This window comes from Lissotriton helveticus, chromosome 5_1 (genome assembly GCF_964261635.1).
Source record: "Lissotriton helveticus chromosome 5_1, aLisHel1.1, whole genome shotgun sequence".
NCBI lineage: Eukaryota > Metazoa > Chordata > Amphibia > Caudata > Salamandridae > Lissotriton > Lissotriton helveticus.
The window spans coordinates 1,031,021,943-1,031,049,344 of NC_136065.1; the positions used below are offsets into that span (position 1 = coordinate 1,031,021,943).

General features: G+C 49.2%; 1 protein-coding gene across 1 annotated transcript in view; it reads left to right on the top strand.

Moving 5' to 3' along the window:
* PYROXD2 (pyridine nucleotide-disulphide oxidoreductase domain 2) overlaps positions 1-27,402 on the top strand; it is a 541,945-nt gene that overhangs the window by 461,110 nt on the left and 53,433 nt on the right. Inside the window, exon 13 of the mRNA XM_078643559.1 lies at positions 24,752-24,906. Within this exon, the coding sequence (XP_078499685.1) occupies positions 24,752-24,906 (155 nt within the window). The remainder of the gene's footprint in view (positions 1-24,751; positions 24,907-27,402) is intronic.

Sequence of the window (27,402 nt, forward strand, 5' to 3'; positions counted from 1 at the left end):
AGTCTCTCATTGTATTTCGTTGTCTATGAAAACATGCTAGAAAAACACACTTAGTACCAGTTTCTGTTTATTGTATTCCAGATGTCTGGATGGCCTCTTCTTCACTTGTACCAAGGCAAGAGGTGTATGAATCATCCACTCAAATCTGTCTCCAACTCATTTAGTAATAATTGTGATGTGGAGTAGGAGACCACATGATTCTGTCCGTCATCAGTGTTGTGATCAGTCTTCATGACTAACTGTACACCATATGGCGGTTTACTATGGGAAGAGTGCAGGTCCTAAGTTGTGCTGGGAGGAGGGAAATGTTGGCATCCTTGGACTTCACATTTGGTATTATGCACAGCAGCGGAGGGCAGGTGTACACTGCTTCTCCGACTGCTGCTCCACAGCTACAGGGTGCTACAGGGTGTGGCCCCAACAACTTCTATAAGTGTATGTTATTGGTCGCAAATATTTAAGGCTGAGAGGTAAAGAAGCAAGTGTGATTGCAATTACTCACAATTCCCACAACTGTAGGGCACCTAGAGCCTCCCTCGCAAAGATGAGGGCCATGTGTCCTGGAAATTGTACACCCAGTGGGTCACCATCGACATTGTTTATAGCTTTACCCAGGCAGCAGCACACAGGCTTGGGTAGTAATCACACAAGGCTTCTAGGGTAAGTTGAACTGGCTTTATTTGAATTTACAGGTACTCTCAATAACTGGTACCAACACCCCCAGTCGGCAGACAACTGCCAGAGCATGGAACCATGCACAGCCACATTCTAATCAACAATCCATAACCATAGAATGCACGTGCATCACTATACTGATGCAAGGGCGTGTAGCCACAATATATATATTCCCCTTATAGTGACCTCAAGGAAGACTATGTGTGCCACTCTTACCAGTTATTTACTTGAACAAATGGTGGATGATCCCTTTGTAGACTTTATAGTTACGGGAGACTTGAATTTAAATCTGCTAGTGCCTTTTATAAGAGACAATGTCACACAGTCGCAAGACCAACAATGGTTTATACCACTGCAATCAACGGACACTATAATAAAATCTAAGCAAAACAAAACAGGCCTAAACTTCATGAATACTAAATGGTAGATTCCCGACGTACTTGCCTCCAGCATGGCCATTTCACACGCAAAATGCAAAATCAAGAATTGATTACACGATGGCATCACTGAGCATTTTTAACAACGTTACTTCGTTTTATTTAAGGAAGCTCCCTGAGAGTGATCAAAGCCAGCAAATAATTACTACCTCACTTAAAATCATGAATCCAAAATTGTATTTGACAATGCAAGGTCAGATTGGAACCATAAATTACAGGAAATTAATTTGGAAGCCAAATACCAAAGATCGCACAAGTGAACTAGCTCAAAAACTGATTACCGAATGCTTTCAAGAAAAAACCTCTGTGTTCGCAATTGACCATTAGGTAAGCTTTACACGGAAAATAGTGGACTCACATGACCCCTCGACTGGAATTAGGAATAAAAATATATTGCGGAAAGAAAAAAGTGAAACAAAAATTAATTTGACATATACGGTCCAAAAAATGAAACAGTCTCAAAATAAACTCAGGAAAGAGTTAACCAAGCTCCCAAACAACAAAGAAATAATAGCCAGCATGAAAACATTAAATCAAAATCTGAGGAAACTAATCTGGAACGAAAAAACCAAAGCCAATAACGAACTTTGGCCGAAAACTTTCTACGCTAGTAATGAAGCAAACTCGAGGGAGTTTTGGAAAATGATTAACAGCCTAACAAGACCAGATAAAACTGTTGTATCATCTATATTAACAGAGACTGAGGGGGAGGAGCCTAGCTCGCGACCGAGATGGCCGCGCTTTAGCTCGGCTCCGTTCGCCCGCCTGTGTTTTTCACATTTATCCTGCATTTATCCTGCCCCGGGAAGCCCTCCTTGCTGTGTGGTACTACTACGACGCACTGCAGGCACTTACCACTTGTTCCGGTTGTCCTGGCTGCTGTGGGTCCGGTGCAGTGTCCCCGATCGTTCCCGGGACTCGAGAGCGGACTGGCCTGGTTCTTCGTCCCGGCTCCTGGGCCGGATGCAGCCTGCGGGCTTGCCCTTCGGGGCGCGCTGGGGGTGATTGGAGGGCCGCTGTTCGTGTGAGCCGGAGGTTCCTGGCTGAGAGACTCCTGTGTGGCAGCGGCCTTGGATGGTGACGCTGCCCTTCATTATTGGGGTTCCTCGTGTGTTCGGCTTCCTCCCCCTTTGTTCTCCGGTCCGGCCATTTTGTTCTTTGCCGCCCGGACTCGGAGAACGGGACTGGCGACATTGGAGGGCCGGCGAATCCCCTTCTTCTGGTGGCCCCCCTTCCTGTCCGGGGTGTTCTTCTGCCTGTCGACGGGACTTCATCTGCTTTAATGCCGCCCCGGCGGAGGTTGTTGGCCGCGCGGCCTGTACGGGCTCTCAAGATGGCGACCAGCCCCATTTGTTTGGGCCGGGCCCAGACGAGCACTGGGGGCCCGCCACAAGGCCCGGGTGTCGGATACTGTGAATGTTTTCCTGCACTTAAGGGGATCCTGACCATCCTGCTATCCTGGCGGCTATCGGTGGCCGCGCCACTCCTGGCTCTCGAGACGGCTCCTCACTACGGGCCTCCCGGGCCCCCGCGACCGGATGAGGCATCGATATCGCGGGGTGTGGCTGGTACTCTCCTGGCGGACTCGGCCCCGGCTGCCACCCCGGAGGCGCGCATCCTGATGGCGCCTTCTCCTCCTGTGCTGCCTCCTCTGCCCTTGGCCCGGGAGCCGGATTTTGTTTTGCCGGACTTTCATGATTCTCCTGGTCCCTCTCAATCACCACTGCCCGATGACGTCTCCTGTACCGGCCCGGATGGGTCGGCTTTTATGGATATATCCTTGGAACTGTGCCTGCATCGTTTGCTACATTCTGTGACTTTCCTGGATCTTCCATGCTTTACTTCCTGTGACTTTTTTGGACTGCCGTTGGACTTTCCTGCTGCCTGCCTTCTGTTCTTTCTGGCAGGGTCCTCGTTGGATCGGACCCTTACTGCTTTGGATAAAAAGGGTCAGGGCTGATGAAAACTGGCTCCTATATGCGGTGGTTCATGAACGGTTTGGATGATCTCTGTGTCCTGATATGGTTCTGTGTAACTGGTTAGTGCTCCTGGACTTTGGCCTGATACTCTTTGGCTTCCCGAGGACTTGGACCCTTAACCCGGGCGGGTGGATGGGTGCATTTACTCCTGTCTTTGGCCCTCCCCCGTGTGTATGTTTGTATGTCTTTATTCCCTTCTTCCTTCCCTCCCTTTCCCCCCCCCCCCCTTTTTTGTCTTCTAATTCCAACTTTTCTTGTTCCACTAAATTTCGGGTTCAACTTAGGGCGACAGGCACGCTGCGGGGGGGTAGGCCGTAGCCTTCTGCAGGGGTGCAGGGTGGGCTTAGGGGTGGGTGGGGGGGGTCTGTTTGTGTCGGGGGGTCTTTTTCCCCTCTTATTTTCCCTTTTTGTTCTATGGCTCTTGTGTATTCACTTTTTCGGGACTCTGTCGCCTTGTATCCCCAGGGGGTATTCTGTCCTTTTTCCGGTGTGTGGCTGATTGTGGTTTGCTGCCTATTCTGGTATTATGTTGCTGTTACATCGCATGCCGGTTTTATTGTCCTGTTTTTCTCCCTGGGGATGCATGGTCTGGCGGGTGTTCCTTCTGTTGTCTTTTTTCCCTCTTTCCCTTCCTCCTTTATGGAGGTGCCCTTTTTCCGTTGGGGTGCGTATTGCATAGTCTTTGTGATGGGGCTTTTTGACCACGTCTTCTTTGTTTGGGTGGGGGCGGAGGTGAGTGTGCGCGATTGATTGTTGCCACTGTCGCTATTTGATGGTCTGATTCTGTTTTTGTCCTTTGCTCGATTTGATTATATGGCTTCATTTTTACGTTGTGTTTATAAAATGGCGGCTTGCCGCGGTCCCTCCCTTGTATTCTCGTATACGGCCCGTTATTCTTTTGGTCCCCTCCCCGTGCTAGAAAACTTAACCTTTATTATCCTGCTCTTGCTGAACGCTCGATGGTCTTTCTTGTTTCACCAGTGCTCCTGATGTTATATCCTGTGCAGATCTTCCTTTTGTATGCTGGTTATTTGACCGTTCTGTTTCTGGCCAGCCCGTGGGGTTGTAGGCCAGTATTTGTGAGCTTTCATTGTCAATAAAGGTTTTAAAAAAAAAAAAAAAAAAAAAAAAAAAACAGAGACTGAATGGGTTAATTTTTTGGTCAACCATCTAAACCAGGACTGCAATATAACTAAAAGCGGATATGACCACAAAAAGAAGAAAACACCGAACCCAGAATTGGATACTGAAATCGAAATATCACAAGATCAAGTTCATAAGCTAATAAAAAAACAAAAAGACGGGGCACAGGCCCAAACGGTATCCCTTTTGCCCTGTACAAGGATGACCCAGCCTTATGGGCAGAACACCTAACTAAGGTCTTCAACGATGTCCTACAGAGATGGGAGATCCCTGAATTATGGAGAGGGTCGCTAATATCCCCTATCTTTAAAAAGGGAAATTGGGCCCGGACAGAGAACTCTCATTTAATCACATTACAGGACATGGACGCAAAACTGTTTGCAAGGATTATGTTGTCAAGTTTATCAGATTGGGTAAAGGCCAATAACATTCTCCCGCCAAACCAAACAGGTTTTATGAAAGGCCTAGGAACAGCAACTAACACCTAGCCCTATCAGTAATAATGGACAAAGCAATTATGACAAAACAACCTTTGTATTTATGCTTTGTTGATTTTAAATCAGCTTTCAACTGTGTGAATAGAGAACTACTGTGGGAAAAGTTACGATTGCAAGGGATTCCACCCCAACTATTGCAGCTGATTCGTCGCCTCCACACTCATACCTGGGCCAAATTGCGGATGGGGGATGGCCGCTCATTAACAAAGGCAATACCGACATCAGGAGGTGTAAAGCAAGGGTGCGTACTTGCCCCATTGTTATTAAACCTGTTTTTAGCAGATTTAACGGTGGTATTGAATGATACAAACGCCCATCCACCTAAACTTGCTGATAAACATATATAAAACCTCCTATATGCGGACGACGTTGTTCTTTTAAGTAACACAAAAGTGGGATTACAGCGTCTGATAGCACGTATATTTGAGTATTCAAAAGAAAATATGTTGATAATAAATTAATCAAAATCCAAAGTCATGGTGGTTGCAAAAAACTCACAATGAAAATATAAATCTAAATGGTTTCTGAGAAAGTCGCAATTAGACCAAGTAGAAACCTATAGATATTTGGGTGTTATATTTAACAATAACGGAAATTTTCTTCTGCAAAAACTTGATGTCTATAGGAAAGCAAATGCTTTGACAGCCGCATTTAGGACTATCCAAAAATCAATCAGCCAACTAACTTATTGCCCATTCCTAAAAGTGATTTCTGCTAAACTGCTCCCTTCTCTTACATACGGCAGTAAGGCCTTAAATGGTAAAGATGCAGTTATCATCAACAACGCTACTGCAAAAATCTTTAAAATCCTTTTCCAATTGCCTATGAATGCATCACAATCACAAGTCAGACTGGAATTCGGTCTAAATAACCAGCTGTACGCACGAAAGGGTCATGCAATTAAAGTCTGGAATAGAGTAAAAAACAACCAAGACAATCTAATGTCCCAGTTAAACTGGAAAGAAATTAGTGGCAATAGCAAATCACCTGCCTGGAAATATCTGGATGTGGCTTTGGAAGAATTTGAGGTTAGGTCGTTTTGGGATTCTACCATAACTCACTAGTCATTTAAGAAAATTACCTATAAGACAATAGATCAGTTGTCATTTGATAAGTGACAAAGCAACTTTTGCAAAAAGAAAACATGCTTGGCCTATAATTAATGGTTTCTCAAAAAAAAAATGGCACAGTAATACTTGAACACGCCGTGGTCACTGAATAACAAACACATTTTTATTAAAGCACGATTTGGTATACAGCCGGATGTATGCCACTTACCACAGTGGAAAAAGAATGAAAAGGACACTGTATGTAGGCTGTGTAAATCTGGGGTGGATAACATTATCCATCTATTGTGTCTCTGTTCTGAAATGAGTAACGAAAGAGTAACTATACTAAAGAGACTATTTAACGAAAGAGGGGTACGAACATGTAGACAGGCTTTGATCCTATGTCTTTCTTCAGATGATACAATTATGAATTCTGCTTTCGTAACATTTTTAACTAAAGTCTGGAAGAAAAATAGAGGTCCAAGGAACAGCGAACCCCTATATTCTTTCTCTTTTTAATTCTTATTCACTTTATTTACATTTTACTGTAATGAATTTTATCAAAAATATTTACTCTAAAGATGTACAGAATTTTAAGGAATTGCTGCAAATCAAATTGTATATAACGGTTTACTGTATGAATTTGTTTTATTGTAAGATTTTAACTAACCAAACAAAAAAGGATGTTTATCTGTTATCTGTGTAGCCACATTATAACACACCATCTTCCGTTATTTCCAGAATGTATGAATAAAACGTATAAGGAAAAGGTAAAAGAAAGTAACCAAGTTACATAAGAAACAAAGATTTTAAATTACATTGAAAATTCAGTAATACAATACAAATTACAAACAGGGCAAGAACAACAACACGACGGCCCGCAGTGCCTAATGTTACATGAAGTAATCAACACAGTCATTTGACTGACAAAACTGCAAAGAACACAAAACATGAATACGAGTGAAAACTAAGTCCCACAGATTATTAAACTTCATCAGACATAATCATGCAAATACATGGGTGGTAATTTTGGTCTCAAAATCTTACTAATACCAACCGCTGTTCTAATGTTGGAGCTGGAATGAATACCTAACCTGGAACAATCACCACTTTCAAACAGACTATTGAAGCCGCTTCTCTCTCCTCATCTCTGATTAACAGGTATCCACTACAACCATCACCCCGTCTTCCGCCCATCCACACTCTCGAGTGCAATATTTGGCCACCCTTCTCAAGTTCCAGTGGTCCCTATTTTGCAGAACCAAAAGCCACCTATGCAACTCTTTCAACTTAAAATGACCTAGGGGTACATGCATCAAGATATTTTCACCGCAAACAGTGCGATTTGTAAAAATCGGCCGTTTACAATCGCAAAATGACCTTTCCTAATGCATGAAAGTTATTTGGATTCGCAATTCAGGTAATCGCAATTTCTTGTGATTACCTAAATTGCGAAGGCAAATAGGGAATCGCAATTTGCGATTCCCTAAAGCATATGCAATGATCCTTTCCTAAATGCAAACTGTGCATTTAGGTAACGCTAATTAGCATCAACTTCAAGTTGATAATATCTGCAAAATACACAAAACTGCATTATTCAAAGTGTGTTAGGAGGGCCTCAGGGGGGCCTTAAGCCCCCGGCAGCCTTGCCTTTGCATTACCTATTTTGCGATTACCAATTAGGTCATCACAATTTAGGCACAGCAAGACCGTTGCCACTTATGGGCCTGGAGGCCCATCTGAAAGAATGGAGTTGCAATTGCATATAGCAATTCCCTAATTGTGATTGCAATATCCTAATTTTGCAATTACCAAATTGTGATTTCTTAATAATGGCTATTTGGTAATCGCAAAAACAAATTTTTATACATATGCCCCCTAGAAACGTACTCAAACCTTTCTTCACGTGTCCCAAATTATTCTTGACTGAATTACCAGGCAAAATTCAAGTATTACTCAGCTGAGTTTGAGCTTTGTTACCCTCACCACTCCTGCCATTAATCAAATCTTGCATCCATGAGGGATTGAAAATGTTTTTTCTGCCCCGCCGGCTGACTTCGGCAGCTCCTCTTTACTTAAAACATGAATATTGGATAAATTATATAACCGCGTGGTGAAGCTAATTAACTTAGCTCACATTTTTTCATCTACAGAAGATTACATGATGAGATAGATTTACAAGTGCACTCATTTTGACCTATTTTGGGCAGTGTGTATCTGCTACACACGTTACAGGAATTGTCAGCCCCTTGTTCCTCTTACAGGGTGCCCGGCAGGGCCCCATGTGAGTAATCACCTTCTCTTTCCCTTACACAACTGGTGTGAATATTACCATTCTGACAGCTCTTTACTTACTTTACACAAGTTGTCCCTCATTGTTAGGTCCTGATGAGACCCCTTACTGGATGTGGAGTCGAAACGCCATTTACACGCATTCAAACAACCCATTTTCGTAGCCTTCTCTAATGTTCTAGCAATCTATGAATACAAATTATATATTGAGTAATGGTTGTTTTTGTTGATTATGAAACCTTAATGTAAGTTATAATTTGTCACTCTGGTTGTATAGCTTCTAAGTTCACTTGGGACACTGAGCACTCTTTCAACTGTATTACAATATAAATACTCTAATTACACTAACAATGTTTGGCCACTCCATTGTGGCCTGTGTTATGCACAGTTTAATATTAAGTATCCTGTATAATGTCCACAGGAACCCTTGTCTCTCTGTTACAATGGGTTGCCCTTGATCCTTGCATACGTCTCTTTCAATAACAGCATAGTGTCTCTCATTAGAAGTTAAGGTGTGTGAAGCAAAGGCAACAGTCCGCTCTACAGAACCATGCATTTGCGAAACAACAGCTCTTTTGCCCGTGGCACTGGCATCCACTGTTTCCTTTAGTATCAGAGGACACTAGTATAGTAGCTTTTCACACTTCTTCTTTGATTTGCTGAATGCATCCTCCCACTCAAAGCCTATACCTTTACACATGAGTAAATTTAAATTATCTGTTCTGCTGGCAAAAACTTTTACAAATGGGGAAGTACTTTATGAGTTCCAGGAAAGTCTTTAGGGGGTGGTGCTGATTTAATTGCCAGCAACAAAACTCTTTTAGGTTTTACTCCTTCAGCAGTCAAGGTATGGCCATGATACTCAATCTCTTCTACCAAGAATGGGCATTTTTCTTGTCTCAATGCCAAACAAGAGTCGGAGAGATGGTCTAAAGCCAACTTCAAAGTGACATTATGATTATCAACAATATCACCAAACACCACAATGTCATCTTGGAAGTAGAGGTCGTTGTCCAGCCCCTGAAAAACCTCACATGTCATCCTCTGTAAGACACGAGCCCCTGAGGACCAACCAAACGCCATCCTGGTAAATTGATAAATGCCTTCTATGGTGATGAATGCCTTCAAGGGCCTGGACTTGCTGTGCAGACATATCTGGTGATATGCATGTATAAGATCTAGTTTTGAGAAAAGCGCTGCCCCTTTTAGTAACAAAATACGTTCACTGATGTCAGGCAACAGAAAACTATCCGCTACAATATTTTGAATTAATCCTCCTAAATCTATGGGAAATCTTATTTTGCCATCTTTCTTCTTTGTGATAACCACAGGTGATATCCAACCAGATGCCTCAACCGGTTCTATCACCCCACTCACAAACATTTCACTCAGCAGTTTCTTCACTTCCTCTCTAACCAGAATGGGTACTCTCCTTTATGCTGTACTGGTATGGCCCCTTATCTCAATTTTATTTCGTGAACATAGCCTTTTAACTCACCCATAATTTTTCAGAAATACTTTTGGCCCCCTGTAAAATCTCTTTCCATTTTGTATCCTCCACAATCATAAGCTGTGATGGAGCTCGGGGAGTAATAAAGATGTGCAAATCACACTGATGATAATACCCTACTACTGGTCGTCCAGATTCTGCCACATACACTTTGCCACTTGTGCATCTGTCTTTGAACACAATGTCCATGTGCATGTACACAATTATATCAAATTGATTGCCATAATACCTACTGGGTTGATATCTTTTGGTAGCAAACAAACTGATGGCCATTCCTGTAACAATTTCTTTATTTTGTTTACAAATTATGGTAAACAGTGAACCAGAATCCACTATCACTTCCACAAATTGTTCCCAATAGTAAATTCAGCTTTATGCCTACATGTTCTGCTCATAGTTCCGTGTGTTTCACAGACCTCATTGACACACAAAAGCCTGACTGTGGAATCCTCCACAAAGATCCCTGGAATTTCCCGCATCTCCTTTGCCACGTTTCCTTTGCCAAGATCTTTGCCCCTGCACATGCTGGCAAAGTGACCCTTGCGTCCACACTTTCTACAGTTTTTTCCAAAACCATAACAATTGCTAGAATCAGATGAGCCATAGTTACTGCCACACCTGTTGCAACTTTTGCTAAAGGTTCTATTGCTACTACTTGGGTTTGATATATTCTTGGCTGGTCATTTGGATGCAATAGCAACTTCACTACCCAGCTCCGATACCTCCCCAGACCCTTTAACATCCTTCCTTTCCATCTCCATAATGCAGTACTCAGATTCTTCCACTATCTTGTATATTTCTACTGCATCTTTTAAAGAAGGGTCCTTGGCAACCCATGACCTCTCGTGCATCTCATGACTCCTGTCCTGAACGATCCTTGGTCATCTTATGGTCATCTCATTAAACGTACACTTTACCGAACATTCCCGTAACTGTGTTAAAAACTCGTCCACTGTTTGGGGCCCCCAAGGGAGGGTGGGGGACAGCACCGACCACAGACTCGTTTTAAGGTTTGACAAAGGCCGCTTTATTGGAAGCAGGTGCACCTCACAAAAAATTCCCTTGGCCTGTGCCGTACAAAACTAAACCTCACTAGTAACATGTTCCTAACAAACGCCCCCACCCCCTCCCCTAAACATGGTTCCCCCCAAACATCAAACAAGATCAATTTAGCAAAAGTTCAACCTGCCTCGCTATCTAACTAAATAGCTTCTTGCACTTACCCACCCCCCCGGCAAAAGCAAACCTCCTAATTTCTCCCAGTCCTTAGGAAAAAAACACCACGCTGATGACCGAACAACCCACCAGCACCTGCTCCAGCGACAGGACCCCGTACAATAAAAACCCTTCTGATGCACCAGCTCCCAAGAAACCGTCCAACCTGCCAACACATACCCACCCCCTTATGTACAACCTTACCAGAGTCCCGCTCCTGACACTAAAAAAGGGGAGGCTGGGAGGGAAAATAAAACAAATCCCAACAGAGACCCCTAACCAGCTGCTGTGTCACTGCCACCGAAATGGTGGCCAGTGACCTAAAATGGGCGCTTTTATTTAAAGCAGCCCAAAAGTAGCCCAAGCTGCAGCCCAAAGGAACCACCCAGCCCAAAACCAGCCCATTTACGGTGCTGGCTATGCTCCCCCTCCCCAGACCCCAAAAACCCCCGAGAGGCACAGGCCTCCCTCAGGTAAGCCTCCCCTCCCAAAGCCCTCTTGGGGCCCACTAGGGAGGGTGGGGGACAGCACCGACCACAGACTCGTTTTAAGGTGTGACAAAGGCCGCTTTATTGGAAGCAGGTGCACCTCACAAAAAATTCCCTTGGCCTGTGCCTTACAAAACTAAACCTCACTAAGTAACATGTTCCTAACAAAGCCCCCCACCCCCTCCCCTAAACATGGTTCCCCCCAAACATCAAACAAGACCAATTTAGCAAAATTTAAACTTGCCTCTCTACATAACTAAATAACTTCTTGGACTTACCCCCCCCCCCCCCCGGCAAAAGCAGACCTCCGAAATTCTCCCAGTCCTTAGGAAAAAAACGCCACTCGAATGTCGGCTGCCGGCTTTCGCCCCCCCCCAGGACGCCTGAACCCTTGGATACCTGCGCACCCTGAGTGCCTTATCCAATGCCACCTTCAACTGAACCACATAGAGTTCCATCCCATAGCTAGAAAGGTGAACCCCATCCTCTCTAAAGAAGTACACCGCCCCATTCCTCAGCTCCGGATGTTCCATCGTACTCATCCCCTCCTTTTCACAAAACCTCTTCATCTCCCTGTTGATTTTCCTACGGATCTGGTCAATGGCTCCCGGCCTCTCCGCCCCCTCCAAAACCTCCTTGGAACAAACTCTGACCATATCACATGGCACCCCGACCCATTTTGCTTTATCTCCAGCAGGTCCCTCTTCATATGCTCCACCAGGGCAATCCCCTTGCACTGAACCAAGTTATTCTTCCCCAAGTGAATGACGACAACATCCGAGCATACTTCCCCTCTGACAACCTTGTTCAATGCCGGCAAAAGTTCATGCCAACTCATTCCCCCTTTTCCTTGCCATTTACAGTGAAATAACCTCAGATCCAACTCCAATTTCAAACTCCGTTGCTTCTCCCACTCAGCCCTCTCCGCTCGCCTTACAAAAGAATGTCCTATAATGAAAATCTCCATGACTGCCGCACTCGGCCCCGCCACTGCACCTGCAAAGACACATATGTAAGAGAGCGGAAAATCATACGTGTCATTGTTCCACCCCTACCCCCTCAGCCTGACATACTTCTTGTAGCAATCTGACCACCAACGCCCCAAACGCATGAGTTCCTCCCTCCCCCAACCGTGCCTCGCCGCCTCTGTCACCGCTCTGATCCGGAACGAATGTGTCTCAAAAGCCTTTGGATCCTCACCCATGACGCATAGGGCATGCCGCAGGACCCACAACAACTGCGACGCCATCACCTTGCCCTTCCCATCCGGCCAAAGACTTCTCCCGACCGATTCTGCCACTCGGACACCAGCAGCCTTCCCCACGCCGCCGGGGAAACCACTTTTGACTCTGCCAGTCCCATCACCACCCACATTCATACACCCCGCTGGTCCGTCTTCGAACGCCGCAACTGCACCACAACCTCCATAACCCTCATGTCCACCTCCTCCCAAAGGACCCCCGGCCTACCTTTCAGCCCCACCATTTCTGAAACCTAAAAGCTCCAAAATACATCCACAACATGAGCGTGGAAAACAATAGAGCCTCTTCCCGGTGGCGGCAAACCACCGGCAAAGTCCGTAACAAACCCGCAAGCATGCCCTCTGTAATGGACCGGCATGGACTCACCTTGACCCCCTTTTCCCTCGCCCAGTCTTCCAAGAGACGCGTCCCCAGTTCCCCCACAGACAGTGCATAGTCCCACTACAACTTCCCCATGAAAGCCACCGCCGACAATTTCCCCACGATCGTCACTTTTGATAAACCTTTATCCATCAAGCTCAGCATAAATTGCACCACCTGCTCCTCCCGGCGCCATCGATCACTCTGTTGCACCGCACCCCTGTGCAAGATCTCAACCCAGGCCTGCTCATACGCCTTCCAGGTAGAAACGGCCACCGACGCTCTTACCAGTTGTACGACCCAGTCTCTCCTACCGCCCACAACTCCACAGGCACCGGCATCTTGCACTCGTCCGCCTCCGTGGTTAGCCCATGGAACCTCTGCCACTGTGAACGAGACAAAGCATCCGCAATGTCATTGTCTACCCCTGGCACATGACGAGCTTGAAACAAAATGTCATGTTCCAAACAATGCATCACGAAAACTCTCATCAACGTCAACACCTGTGGGTCCCTGGCCGATTGCCTGTTAACCACCTGCACCACTGACATATTGTCCACCTTGAACAGCACACATTTGTGTGCCAACTCTTGCGCCCAGACAAATACCGCCACCACCAGCAAAAAAAGCTCCAAAAAAGCAATGCTCCGCCCCCCACCCTGCCAATGCTGCGGCCATTGCTCTGCACACCACCTACTCCCCCAGTAAAGCCCGAAGCCGCCTACCCCCGCCGCATCCGATGACATGGTCACGTCCCATTCCCAGTCCTCGGGGGGGCGCCATGGGCACACCATTTAAACTCTCTAAGAAGGCCCGCCACATACGCAAGTCCTCCTTCGTCCCCGCCGACAAGCGCCAATGGTGATGTGGCAGAGTCAAACCAGACTGCGCAAGACCCAGCCGTCTGCAAAAAGTACGTCCCGCCCGCACAACACGGCATGCGAAGTTCAAGTGTCCCAGCAGCACCTGTACCTTACGCACCGTCACTTTCCGTTTGTCCAACATGCCATCCACCAAAGCCAACATCTTCTTTTCCTCCGGCAGGCGTGCTTCCATGGCCACGAGTCGAGCTCAATTCCCAACAAGCATTTACAATGCAATGGTTTCGCCTTTGTTAAAGTTAGAGCTATTGGCATTGCTCTTGACATTATTTTTATTTATGTTTTTTTAACATAAATAAATGGCATTGTCATTTACAATGCCACTAGCTTTATCTCTCGCAAATGACACACACAGAGCCCCCCCACACACACACCCACACAGAGCCCCCCACACACACAGCCACACAAAGCTCTCCACACACACAGCCACACAGAGCCCTCCACACACACAGCCACACAGAGCCCTCCACACACACCCACATGGCACAAGCAGGCAACAGGGGCACACGGAGGCACAAGCAGGCAACAGGGGCACACGGAGGCACAAGCAGGCGACAGGGGCACGAAAACTGAGGCACAAGCAGGCGACAGGGGCACGAAAACTGAGGCACAAGCAGGCGACAGGGGCACGAAAACTGAGGCACAAGCAGGCAACAGGGGCACACGGAGGCACAAGCAGGCAACAGGGGCACACGGAGGCACAGGCAGGCAACAGGGTCACGAAAACAAGCACAAGCAGGCAAAAGGGTCACAAGCAGGAATTGTAATTTAGACGGGGCTGAAGTGGAGAACGGTCAGTAGGGAAGTAGTGCGGCTGGTGCAGTGGTACCAAGCCGAAAGGTGAGAGGGGCTGTCTGCACCCCAGTTTGGACAGTTTCCACTACCTAACAGGGATTGGTGGGAGGGGGGCGTACTTCTTGCTTGCTTTAGGGCTGTTACTTCGGGGACGCAGTGCACGCTCCTGCCTGCTGCCGCCGGGACACTACAACAGGCAGGGAGAGGACAGGCTGGGAGAGGGCAGGGAGGGGACAGGCTGGGAGAGGGCAGGCTGGGAGAGGGCAGGCTGGAAGTGGACAGGCTAGGAAAGGGCATTGAGGGGACAGGCTGGGAGAGGGCAGGCTGGAAGTGGACAGGGAGGGGACAGGCTGGGAGAGGGCAGGCCGGGAGTGGGCAGGCCGGGAGTGGGCAGGCCGCGAGAGGGCAGGCCGCGAGAGGGCAGGCCGGGAAGCAGAGAGGGTCTTACCTGAGAAGTCTGCCAGCGCGGAGCTCTCCGGGGCGCAGAGCAGCAGCAGGGCCCAGCAGAGCAGGGCGGGCGAGCCCCAAGCCTCTGGTGGTGGTGCTAGTGCTGCTGCTGGACACGACTTTTATGTAGATGCTGCTTTGTGTTAAGAGTAATTGTAATAATCTTGTAACTTAATTACGTAATTTGTAAACCCATAAATAGTTTACCCTTGACAAACGAGCAGAGTGGGCGATGCAAGTAAAATGTTAAAAGAGTCGGTGGCCGAGCAAACACTGAGAAGGAATACCACGAATACCCAAGAACAGAAATGCCACTGGTACTATTTTCTGGTTTCACACGCATTAGCGAAAATTGAAAAACAAAAGAGCACAGTGTGCAGTGGAACACGTGGTCTCTACGACAGAAGGAAAATCCCAGCGCCGCTTTGCTAATCTGGCAGCCTGACAATAGTAGCAAAAGATGGGGTGAAACTGACCGTAAACAGCTAGAAGCTCAACCCAGGGGAATGACTGCGCTACTCTCGCGTACTGCCCTGCACGAGAATGCTGCCCACCAAGTCCACGGCAAACCTCGGGGAGACAGACGACTGCGCGTGCACAGCCACAGCTTCTAGGCACCGCCGCTGGAGTTCTTTAACCTGCCCCTGGGGAACAGCGCAGTCATGGATTGGGTGAAAGCATGTTGTCAGGGATTGGCAAATGCTGTACACACACAAAAACAAGCACCTACGAGGACACAGGGGGCGGGAGAGGACACGGACGGCGGGAGGGGGGCGGGAGAGGACACGAACGGCGGAAGGGGGGCGGGAGAGGACACGGACGGCGGGAGGGGTGCGGGAGAGGACACGAACGGCGGAAGAGGACACGGACGGCGGGAGAGGACACGGACGGCGGGAGGGGGCGGGAGAGGACACGAACAGCGGGAGGGGACACAGACGGCGGGAGGGGACACGGACGGCAGGAGGGAGGCGGGAAACGTGCACAGGACAGCGAGGGGGGGCGGGGGCGGGGAGGCACACGGAGGGGGCGGGAAAGGACAGCGCATCTGAAATCACTTTCAGTGAAAGGGGAGGGAACGGGAAAAAACGAAACTCCGCCCAGGGAAAAAATCTCGGGAACGCCCCCGAACCTGGTCCGGCCTTGACGGACAGATCCGGCACCCAATGGCTAGCCTCCATTTATGGAGCTAGCCAATGAGAGCCGGGGGACGTTCCCGAAGTCCTTATTGTAAATAAAGGATTTCACCTGCGCCGAAAAGCTGCGCAGAGCGCAGCCTTCGGCAGGCGAAACCCAAAAATGAGGTAAGAAACGCATTTTGCGACGGGTCACTTGTTGTGCACTTACTTTGTTGGCCTCTACATAGCTATACATAACAGCAGCCCAACAACTGGATTCCAAAGGATGGAAAAGACTTGACCTGAATGTTAAGAGGTAAGACAACCGGAACGCGGAGAATCATTTATGCTATGCAGCTGTACACAGCCTGCACACAAAGAAACAAGTTATTACTTCAGATGCTCGTTGATTAACTTTCTACACAAATATGAAAAACACATTAATTTATTCCAATAGACGCCCAAATGCAGACATCCTATTAGATAATATATAGTATGATCCTATATCATACTTAGGACTGTTAAAAGGTCATTTTAGTTTCTAGACCGTTTTACTTTCGCATTCTTTATTGATTAAATATGTAATGCCAACAAATCAAAAACATCATCCACAGCTAACGCTAACTTGCTTAGAACAAGGTAGCGTGAAATGCAACAGGATGCATGTTACCAGATCCGCAAAAATAAGTGTCACACCAGAGAAAATAAAAGGGCAAAACTAGTCTGGACCATTGCAGAGGCGTTACTACAAATTGACAAAATGTTTTGCAAATAGTAACTGGTCCTCCGCGACTTCTTTTTAATTCATTGGGATAAAAAAATAATCCCCTTGATAGCTTTACAATATTCAGTATTTTAAATAAGTATTTACGTAGCCCACAGATTCCCTTGCCTGTGTGGGTGGAAAACTTCAAGCAATTAGCCAATATGAAATACAAATCCACGGCACCAATGTACAACAAGCTCTGGCAAAAACAAAGCTCCACTGGGGAGAAGCAGATACTCTTTGTCCAAAACCACACTATCTAAAACAAATATGTCAGCTAGTTGTAAATGATGATATAAGCTCTGTGCAACCGGAGTGGCGTTTACAGATGAAACTGTGTGGATATCACTACCGCATTCTGGTTATAATACATGTGCCAGGTTTCATTTTAATAAGTAAATGTAAAAGCTTAAAAACACAAATGGTGCAATGCAGTGGTGTCGGAAAGGAAAAAGGTCATATCAATTTAACACCCCCGGACTTTCCCCAGAAAGTCGGCAATTATTTATTTGAATTACCCAAGTGTTAAAGATTTTTTTATTTATTTGTAAAACACGCAAAAGGCCCGAAACCCACTGACTACTAAAGATATAGTAAAGGTCAAGACTGCTATCCCCGTAGATTTAAGATCAGATTGTGCCCTGGGCCTGATCGCACTTCAGCCCAGCAGATACAGGTCAGACGGCTGAGCCCAGAAAACACTAGTCCCAGCAAAAGATTGTCAGCCAAACTCGGTGCTTGTATTGAGAAAGAATACAAGGTGACAGCGGAAGTAAGGGACACAGAAGCCAATCGAGACAGACATACAAGGAAGAGAAATACAGATGCAGTGACAGACGAAGCAACAGGCAAATAGATATAGTGGCAGAGATAGAGGCAGCGATACTGATTTTGTCTGTCTTTATCTCTTCCTAACTCCCTCCCAGCTGTCGGTTGTCTCCATCTTTACTTGCCTTTTTCTTGTTGGTTTTCCTCTCCGTCTTTCTCCTTCGTCCCTCCTCTTATTCTGCCTCTCTTCCTCCCTATTTTTCTCAGTTTCTCTGTTCCGTGTCTCTTCTCTCCCTTTATATGCGTTTCTTTCTCCCAGTCTGTTTTTCCGTCTCTTTAAGCCGTTTTCCTTTTATTTTTCTCTACCTACATTTCCGTGTCTCCAAATCTATATGGTTCTTTTGCTTGCCTTTTTCTGCCTCTCCCTCTTTTCCTGACTTTCTTTCTACTTCCAGGTCTGTCCCCGTCTTATTCCGCATGCCTTACCCTGACTTTGCATCTCCTACCTTTCTCTCGCTATGTCTCTCTCTTCCAGCTCCTGCATTCCCTGTACTGGGCAATTCGACTTTCTTACAATCTTGGGCGAAGTGCAAATGTTGCTGTGCTCAGTTACACGCAGCCTAAAAAGCTTTACTGTCAAATGCCCTAGCCTTTCAAAGGTTCGTAGAAACAGATTGAATACATCTGGCTGTGAAATGCTGTTAATAGCCTGAGACATCTATACTAATGCCTGCTCTGTCAAGTGATCGGCTGACTGTACGGTAACAAAAATGTATTTTGGAGCTTTCTTTCCCCAGCATGGGGAGTTACACACTTCGTTTGGACATGGGGAGGAAACGTTTATGGAAACAAATTCAACTGTTACGTACCAAATTAATGCGCGGCCGATGTTAATAAGATCTTTTGTTGACAACGGAAGGGAAAACCTTAAAATCCACTAAAACGTTTAAATTCAAATGTTTTGAAGTATTTTTAGGATTGGAAAAATAAAACTGAGTAACATACTGAACAGAGGGCACAGGCGAGGAACAATGGACACAAAGGGAATTCCCGAGATGGAAAGGGCTCTTCATCGAAGCGCACAAAAATGAAGGTGCGCCATGGCTTCCGAGCTGGGAAAAACAACGAGCTCTCCCCTTCTCCGTCGTGTCTTCTCACAGAGCACGGAAACTAGCATCGAAAAAACGCGATTTTGACATCAAATCCCACTGAAGGAGCACCCCAATAAGCTTATGTCAGTGTCCAGGGGAGATCGGACCCCCTTACGCCGCTCCAGAATTGGGTAACGTTGATCCAAGTGGGAGAATAAAAACACTGGAAACTGCTGCTCTGTCCAAAGCACAGCCGCCATGAACAGCTCCTTCCCAGCTCTAAGAGCGGGGGCGGGAGAGGACACGAACGGCGGGAGGGGGGCGGGAGAGGACACGGACGGCGGGAGGGGGGCGGGAGAGGACACGAACGGCGGGAGGGGGGCGGGAGAGGACACGGACGGCGGGAGGGGGGCGGGAGAGGACACGAACGGCGGAAGCGGACACGAACGGCGGAAGAGGACACGGACGGCGGGAGGGAGGCGGGAAACGTGCACAGGACAGCGAGGGGGGGCGAGGAGGCACACGGAGGGGGGCGGGAATGGACAGCGCATCTGAAATAACTTTCAGTGAAAGGGGAGGGAACGGGAAAAAACGAAACTCCGCCCAGGGAAAAAATCTCGGGAACGCCCCCGAATCTGGTCCGGCCTTGACGGACAGATCCGGCACCCAATGGCTAGCCTCCATTTATGGAGCTAGCCAATGAGAGCCGGGGGACGTTCCCGAAGTCCTTATTGTCAACAAAGGATTTCACCTGCGCCGAAAAGCTGCGCAGAGCGCAGCCTTCGGCAGGCGTAACCCAAAAATGACAGCACTGTACTGGGACCATGCGTCTTCTCCGGCGCCAAGGGCACACCCAAAAACCGTCCAGCTGCTGCTGGCAGTCCGTCGAACCAGGCCGTCCCACCAAGAAGAAGTCATCCAGATAGTGCATCACCGCGCTTAGCCTTTGCGCCAGGAAAAAGCTCACTGCAAAAAGGAACTGAAACGCTCGAACAACGCGCACGATATCGAGCACCCAATGGGCAACGCCTTATCCACAATAATACCCCGTCAAACTGAATCCCCAACAACTGGTAATCCACCGGGTGTACTGGCAGCAGCCTGAAAGCCGACTTGATATTGCATTTTGCCATGAGGGCGCCTGTCTCTACCGCCGCCACCATCCGCCGTGCCACATCCACGGACGAGTAAGACAACGACGTCAACTCCGTTGAGATAAAGTCATTCACCGATGACCCTTCTGGCCACAACAAGTGCTGTATCAGACGAAACTGCCCTGGTTCCTTCTTGGGCACCACACCGATAGGTGATATAATCAAGTCCCGAATGGGCCCCTCTGGAAAGGGGCCCACCATCCGCCCCTCCCACACTTCCTTGAACAATTTTTCCCGCACCACCACTTTGTGCGCATTCACTGACTTGAGATTCTCTGCCCACCTGGCGATCCACGGGCCCTCGTACCCCAGCCGGAAACCCTCTCGAAAACCCCGTTGCAATGTGTCCGCATCGTCCGCCCGCGGATAGGACGCCAAGGGGGGCTCAAGCAGCTCCGGCGTATGAGCCTTTTCCAAAAACCCTCGACCCCCCTTTTCCACCCCCGTCCCCTCTGACTGTGCTCCTGCCGCCGCGGGCTGTTGTCCCTGTGCATCGCCCCCGACTCCCCAGCATCGCACCACCGGGTGTCTCTTCCCGCACTTGGAGCACTCATGCCAAAATCGGCAATATTTCCTGCCACACGAGCCTTTGTTGAAGTCCCAACAGGCCCCCACTGTGGTAGATGTGGCACCGTCTCCTCGCCCTCCCCCCCCCGGGTGGGGTCCGCCGAAAAGGGGGACGGCGTAAGCGGGAGGCCGTTGGGCGTATATATTGTCTTGCCAAACTTCGCCCCTCCCATAGTTTGGTGATACAAATCCGAGTCAACCTCGCCCCAGTTCGCCTCCGGATCCGACAACAAGCATGCACGAAACTCCTCGTCATAATTTGACCAAGCATACCCCTCATACGTGATCTGCGCCCGCCGGACCACATCTATATATTTGAAAAGCGCCACCGCCCGATCCGGGTACTTTTCGCAGTACACGCTGGCGAAGATCAGAAAAGCCGCCGACCAGTTATCAATGGTCAAGGGCACCTTGGGTCTCCGAGCCAACTCCTGCTCCTCCTCCTTTGACCCTTCCTTCGCCGTTAGCTCCTTGTGAAGGAACTTCAGGATCTCCACATATTCCCCCTTCCAAATCTTCTCCTTACTCGCCAGCGACAGATGCGCCCCCAGCGGCTTTGTAATGCCCATATAGGGACGTTTTCGCACCGGCACGTCACAGCTCTCCTTCCCCCCTTTTCCTCCGTCGGATCTGTCGCCTGGCTTCGCCGCCCGGGCACCCCTGACGGTGCCCGTGTCCGCCTTACCGTCACCCGACTCACCAGCGCCCGCATCATCCGGGCCCACCCCCGTATCTTTCACATATCGCCCCTTATTAAGGCGCACCTCCAACTCCCCCGTGGATCCGTCCCACTGACACATCCACTCACATGGGTGCACCCAACCCACTCCCTGCACCGTCCTTACCTGGCGTCAAGGCAGGCGTCCGCGCTGGATCCCGCCGCCTAACCAGTGGAGCAGGGGGGACCGTCACACTCGCAGGTCCGTGTCGGGGGCGTTCCTGTAACACACTATGAACATCGTTACGCTGCTCCCCCCTACTCTCCCATCCCCCTCTGTTCCCGAATCTCCCGCTCCTCAGAAGAGGTCTCCTCGTAATCTAGCTGTAGCATCCTACCCTGATCCATATCCTACACCTCCACCAATTTCAGCCCCCGTCTGCCCCTTTCCATGGGCTCTACCCGGCTCAATCCAGCCTTTTCCCAACAAGTCCACACTCTCCCTCCTCCCATCCACCTGATATTCCTCCATAATCGGCTCCGCCGCTCCGTACCACCGCCCCTGTCTCCCAACGGCCGTCTCGACCCTTCGGGGTCCTACCACCCGCCTCCCTGTGTGCGCTGCCGCCTGGTCCCATGGTGGAGCGCGACCGCCCGTACAAGGCAGAGCCGGACCATCCCCGCGGCGGAGTGGAGCCGCATGCTGCTTTCCCGAGCACCTTGCCAAACATTCCTGTTGGGAAAAAGAGGTGGAGTCCAGCATTCCGGGGTAAACTCGACCCCCCATCCCACCCACTCCCCCCAAAGCCCGCTAACCCCCCGCCTACCCCGACCTCCTCCCGCTGAGTGCCCCCCCTCCATGGCAGGCGATCCCCCCACCCATCCCCCCAAGCCCGACCAGCTTCCCATCCCGCCCGCCCTTCCGCAGGCTTCCCCCACCCCGATGCTCCCCTCCGAGGGGGCCCTCTCCCGGCTAACCGCCCCCCCCAAGCCCCACACCCCTGCCGGACCCCCGAGAACTCCCCGATGTCCCCCCAAAACGCCGTACACACCCCTCCCCACCCTCCCCAACCCCCCGTGATGCTCCATCATCCCGTCCCCCTGTCCCCCTCCCCTCTCTTCCTCACCCCCACCTTGCTCCAAGTCGCCCCCAGCTCACTCTCCCCCATCCCCCCTGCCCTGTGCTCCCCTGCCCGTGTGGTCCATCGCGCCCACGCCCCTGGTGACTGCGACCTACTGGGTGCCACCACACTCCCCTCTCCCTCCGAGGATGACTCTACCCACACACCGCCCCCCCACCCCAACCAGCCCTCCTCCTCCTCCACCTCCACCTCCGACTCTTCAATCAAGACCGGGGACATCCCCCCCTCGAGCGCCGGCATAGGGGCCCCTCCTCTGCCAACTCCCCTCGCCTGGAAGGCACCCCATTCCTCTTGCCTCGCCCTCCCCGTCGTGCCCCTCCCCCTCCCGCCTGCAATGCTGCACTGAAGCTCTGCTCCCCCACCCTCTCTTCCGCTCCCACCGTAAACTCCAGCGCCGGCCTGTCCGCTGCACCCCGCCTCCCCCCGCCGCCTCTTCCCCCTGTTCCCTGCGGCTGTAGGGCAGCCGTGCCGAGCCCCCTCCCCGGACCTCCGGCCCCGGCCCCCTCCCCCCGCCTCCAGACGCTGCCTCACCCGAGGAGGTTCCGGAGCCAGCACCACCGCCACGGCGTCGCTGGCCGCGCGCCGCGGCGGCCTTACCTTCACCTCGGGCCGCACAATATCCATGCGGTCCGCTTCATCCAGGAGGCGGAGTGCCTCCTCAACACGAGGGTCGTCCAGCCACTCAATTGCCCTGGTAAGTGCCTCCGATCAGCCTGCTGCACCGCCACACAGAAAACCGCTCTTGCCTAGAGCCGCACCGCTGACCCGCGGAGCCCTCGCAGACCCGCACCACACACCAGGCTACAAACCACCCGCAGCACAACTCTCAGGACAGTGTGTACACAAGGCGTCCTCCAACCTCGTCGCCCAAAAACACCGCAAGCGGCCACTGCAGGACAGGGGGACACTGGCAAGGCTCCGCGATACCGCACCGCACCATAATACAGCAAAGCAAAATAAAACAAATCCCCACAAAGACCCCTACCCGGCTGCTGTGTCACTGCCACAGAAATGGTGGCCAGTGACCTAAAATGTGCGCTTATATTTAAAGCAGCCCAAACGTAGCCCAAGCTATAGCCAAAACAGCCCAAAGGAACCAACCAGCCCAAAACCATCCCACTTACGGTGCTGGCTACTCCCCCCCCCCCTCCCCAGGCCCCAAAACCCCCCGGGAGGAACAGGTCTCCCTCCGGTCGACCGCCCCTCCCAAAGCCCTCTTCTCAGGACCTTTATGGTTGAGTATAAAATGTATATTCTTGCATAAGCAAGTTGGTGCTCCTGCAAACCTTAACTCCAACCTCTTCCTTGCTTCTACATGCACAGCCTCAGTTGCCCTTCCAGCTTGATTCATGGCTTTGGGTAAGTGCTTAAACATGTGTTGCCCTTCATTCCCTAAAGAGCTTAGCAATATTGCTCTTTTCCTATTAGAACTAGATTCTAAACCGTCTAGTACCTCCAAATAGTTATCAAACATGTGCACCCACTCTTCCCACGCTATTGACGGTTCTCCTGGTTGTGCCAGAAAATGGGGTGTTGGCCTTATCGATGAAATCTCCATGACAAAGTTTGTTTTCAATGACAGACTATACCACACTATATTATACAACACAAGGAACAGCAACAACTAACACATGCTACCCCAAATTTCCCTACATGCATAACTGCATGACAAAGCGAGATTTCACTTTACCACAACTCCTAATTGTTCACGTGAACTCGGACATTTGATCATATGGTACCTGAACCTTGATTTCTAATTTTAATGTTGACACGGTTTATACTGTAACTAAATTCAGCTTTACTATTGATAGGAAGTACTATGTTTAGGGCAAAGACTGGTCCTCCATGTTGTAACAAAATGACCAACATATCTTTAGCAGTCAGAAATCAGAAGCAGTATCAAATTAGTGTAACATGGGTGCCCAGTGTTTCAATTGTATTTTCTGTGTGTTATTCTGTTTTTCTTAATTGATTTTAGTGATATAAATTGTTCTGGAATATATTTAAGATGGTATTCAAGTGATGTTAGTTAGATATAGAATATCAACTCGAACAGTCTAGCGTTATTGCATGTGCAATAGCAGTGTTATACTGGATGCAGTCTCAATATATTCTCCACCCCTTTTGATCTAGGTTTGGTTCATATGATTATCAGAGAGAACCAATGAGCCTTTGGAGGCTAACATTCTCTTAAAAACAGAGCACCTATAGTCCTGGTTAAATGAAGAACCCCTGAATTCTCACCTTTGACTCTGCTTGGTTGCTCATGCTTCTGAATGGATCAAGCACAGAGCCCAGCGTGCAGCACCTTATCTCCCTAGGTAGATTTCCAGTAATATCCTTTTCAGCTTACTCTTTTGTAAAGCATCTCTGAAAGCAGAATTGAATGTTTGTGTTAATCCTTCCTTCCAGAGGACCAGGTTCATAGCTGGCTTGCTCACTATGTTTTTTTGTTACCAGGCCGATGATTGAACTCTGCATACCCTCTGTCCTGGACCCTACATTGGCCCCTCGTGGGTGCCATGTTATTTCCCTGTTTACCCAGTACACGCCGTACAACCTTGCTGGAGGCAAAGTATGGGATGACCATGAAAGGAACGCCTATGCTGACAGAGGTAAAATATAGTAAAATGGCTCAAGTTGTTATACCATGCTTTGTCTAGATCTTGCCCTCCTTCCATTTTGACACAGATTCAGTGCACACATCTATATCCAGCTGCCTGCCTTCCTTAGCCCCTGTATTTGCGTAATATTATACTACACCCAGCCAACTTCTCCATTTCACCTGACTCTTTCCATCCACTGTCTATTGCTCCACAGACATTTCCCTTTCACCCCACCTGCAAGCTTTCCCTCTCGCACAAAGATTAAGAATTTCATGGGCACTCGCAGTAAAAACTGCCATCTCACACCAAATGTTTGATATTTCTGTGCATAGTTTAGTATTTCTGTAGCATAACAAGTAGCTGGCTAGCAAACAGTATCACATTGGCTTCAGAATTGCAAGCTTCCCATATGCTCATCAGTCAGGTTCCACCAGGGCACGAGCAGTTCAAGCATCCTTGACAAACACACATGCTCACAATACAGGTAATAAGCAGATAGCAGCAGAGTAAATGCCCCTCACACAGAACAGGTAGAGCAGATGTTGTAGCAGTGCCTGCTTCATTCATGCACACAGAAAAGCCACAACACAAGATTTATCAGTGCAACCCTTGCACACACAGAAGCAATAAGGCATTGGGAGCAGAAATAATATAGTGGGCAGTTCCTCTTGGAACAGGAGGTTCATACCATGCTCACCACACTCGTAGCATCACTAGGCAGTGATACGGGCCCGAGGTGGAGAACTGCAGGAACAGGAATGGAATCGGCCTGTTAGGACCCTTGGATGCCACCTGAACCCTGTTCAGATAAGGGATGCCCATAAGAAGATGTACAGGATTACACCTATGACAGAAGTGCTTATGTAAGTCTTAGTGCCAGATTGTGCCCCAGAAGATGCTGTTGCAGGGAAGATTCCAGTCAGACTCAACCCATCTATGGGAAGAGCCTGCTTACCTGCACAGATCCCTCTCATGTGTGTCACATTCATTTTACAGTTGCTTCTGGCCTGGTGCTGACTCAGAGTCTCTTTGCTCATGCCATTGTAGCCCACCCACAGACATTAAGTTATCTATTTAAGGATGAGTGACTCAGTTCTCACTTTGATGTACCCCTCCATGGATATAGATAGGAATCTGCTAAAACTGTGTCAGAGCCACATGAGCTCTCTGAGGCAAAATAGCCAATGAACAACTGGTGAGTATTCTAACACCTCCCTCATCTTGGACAGATTGTATCTGCTAATTTCCTGCCTAACAGAACACACAACCTGTCCTCTTCTCCTCAGGCCTCAGGTTAATTCTTTTGTTGGCTGATATCTATCCCACTGGTACTGTAACCATTTAAATTGTGTTTCCAGTTCTTACGGAACTAAAGATTCCAAGACTTTAAGTCATGATTGGATCTTGACAATAAACTGCAGTTTGAATGTGTTCTCCAGTACTGTTAGTGCCACAACCACCACATAACTTGATTAGGACTATAAATGTAGGTTCCCCCAGGAAGGATATCCTTGTGGTTATGTGTCCCATTACAGTACCCAGTCCCCCTTATTTGATTATGTGACGCCAAGCCGATCACCAACAACAACCACCTCAAGTGCATCCTGCTCAACACCCGCTCCGTCCACAGACATGCCGTGGAACTCTGGAACCTCCTCGACACAACTTCACCAGATGTCGCCTTCCTCACGGAAACCTGGATGAACACCTCCTCAGCCCCCGACATGGCCATCGCCATCCTGGAAGGGTACAAGATCACCAGGAGGGACCGCGTCAACCAGACCGGAGGAGGCATCGCCATTGTACACAAGAACACCACCGGCATCACGACCAACTCCGACGACACCCTCACTGCCGCTGAACACCTCCACTTCCAGATACACACCGACCCCAAGACAACCCTCAGAGGCACCCTCATCTACAGACCCCCGGGACCACGCACACAATTCAGCGAAGACATTGCAGACTTCATCAGCCCGCACGCCCTCCCCTCCGCTGACTACAGCCTCCTAGGGGACTTCAACTTCCACCTGGAGAACAACAATGACAGGAACACCACCACCCTGCTGGACAACCTCGCCAACCTCGGACTCAAGCAACTGGTGAACACCCCCACCCACTACGCCGGCCACACGCTTGACCCCATCTTCTCCTCCAGCAAGCACATCTCCTTCAGCCACTCCACCGGACTTCATTGGACGGACCACAGCTGCGTACACTTCAGCTTCAGAAGAACCACGACCCACCACCACCCGAAGCAGGTTCCTCGCAGGAGCTGGAACAAGATCGCCACCGACCAGCTCACCACCTCCCTCAGCCAGAACCCTCCCGCCAGCACATCGTACCCCAACGAAGCAACCAGCAACCTCACCCAGTGGATCACCAACTGCGCAGACAACGTCGCACCACTGAAGACCCCTCCAGCAGACCCGGCAGCAAGAAAGCCTCCTGGTTCACCGACGAACTCAAGAACTCCAAGAAGAACTGCCGCACCCTCGAGAAAGC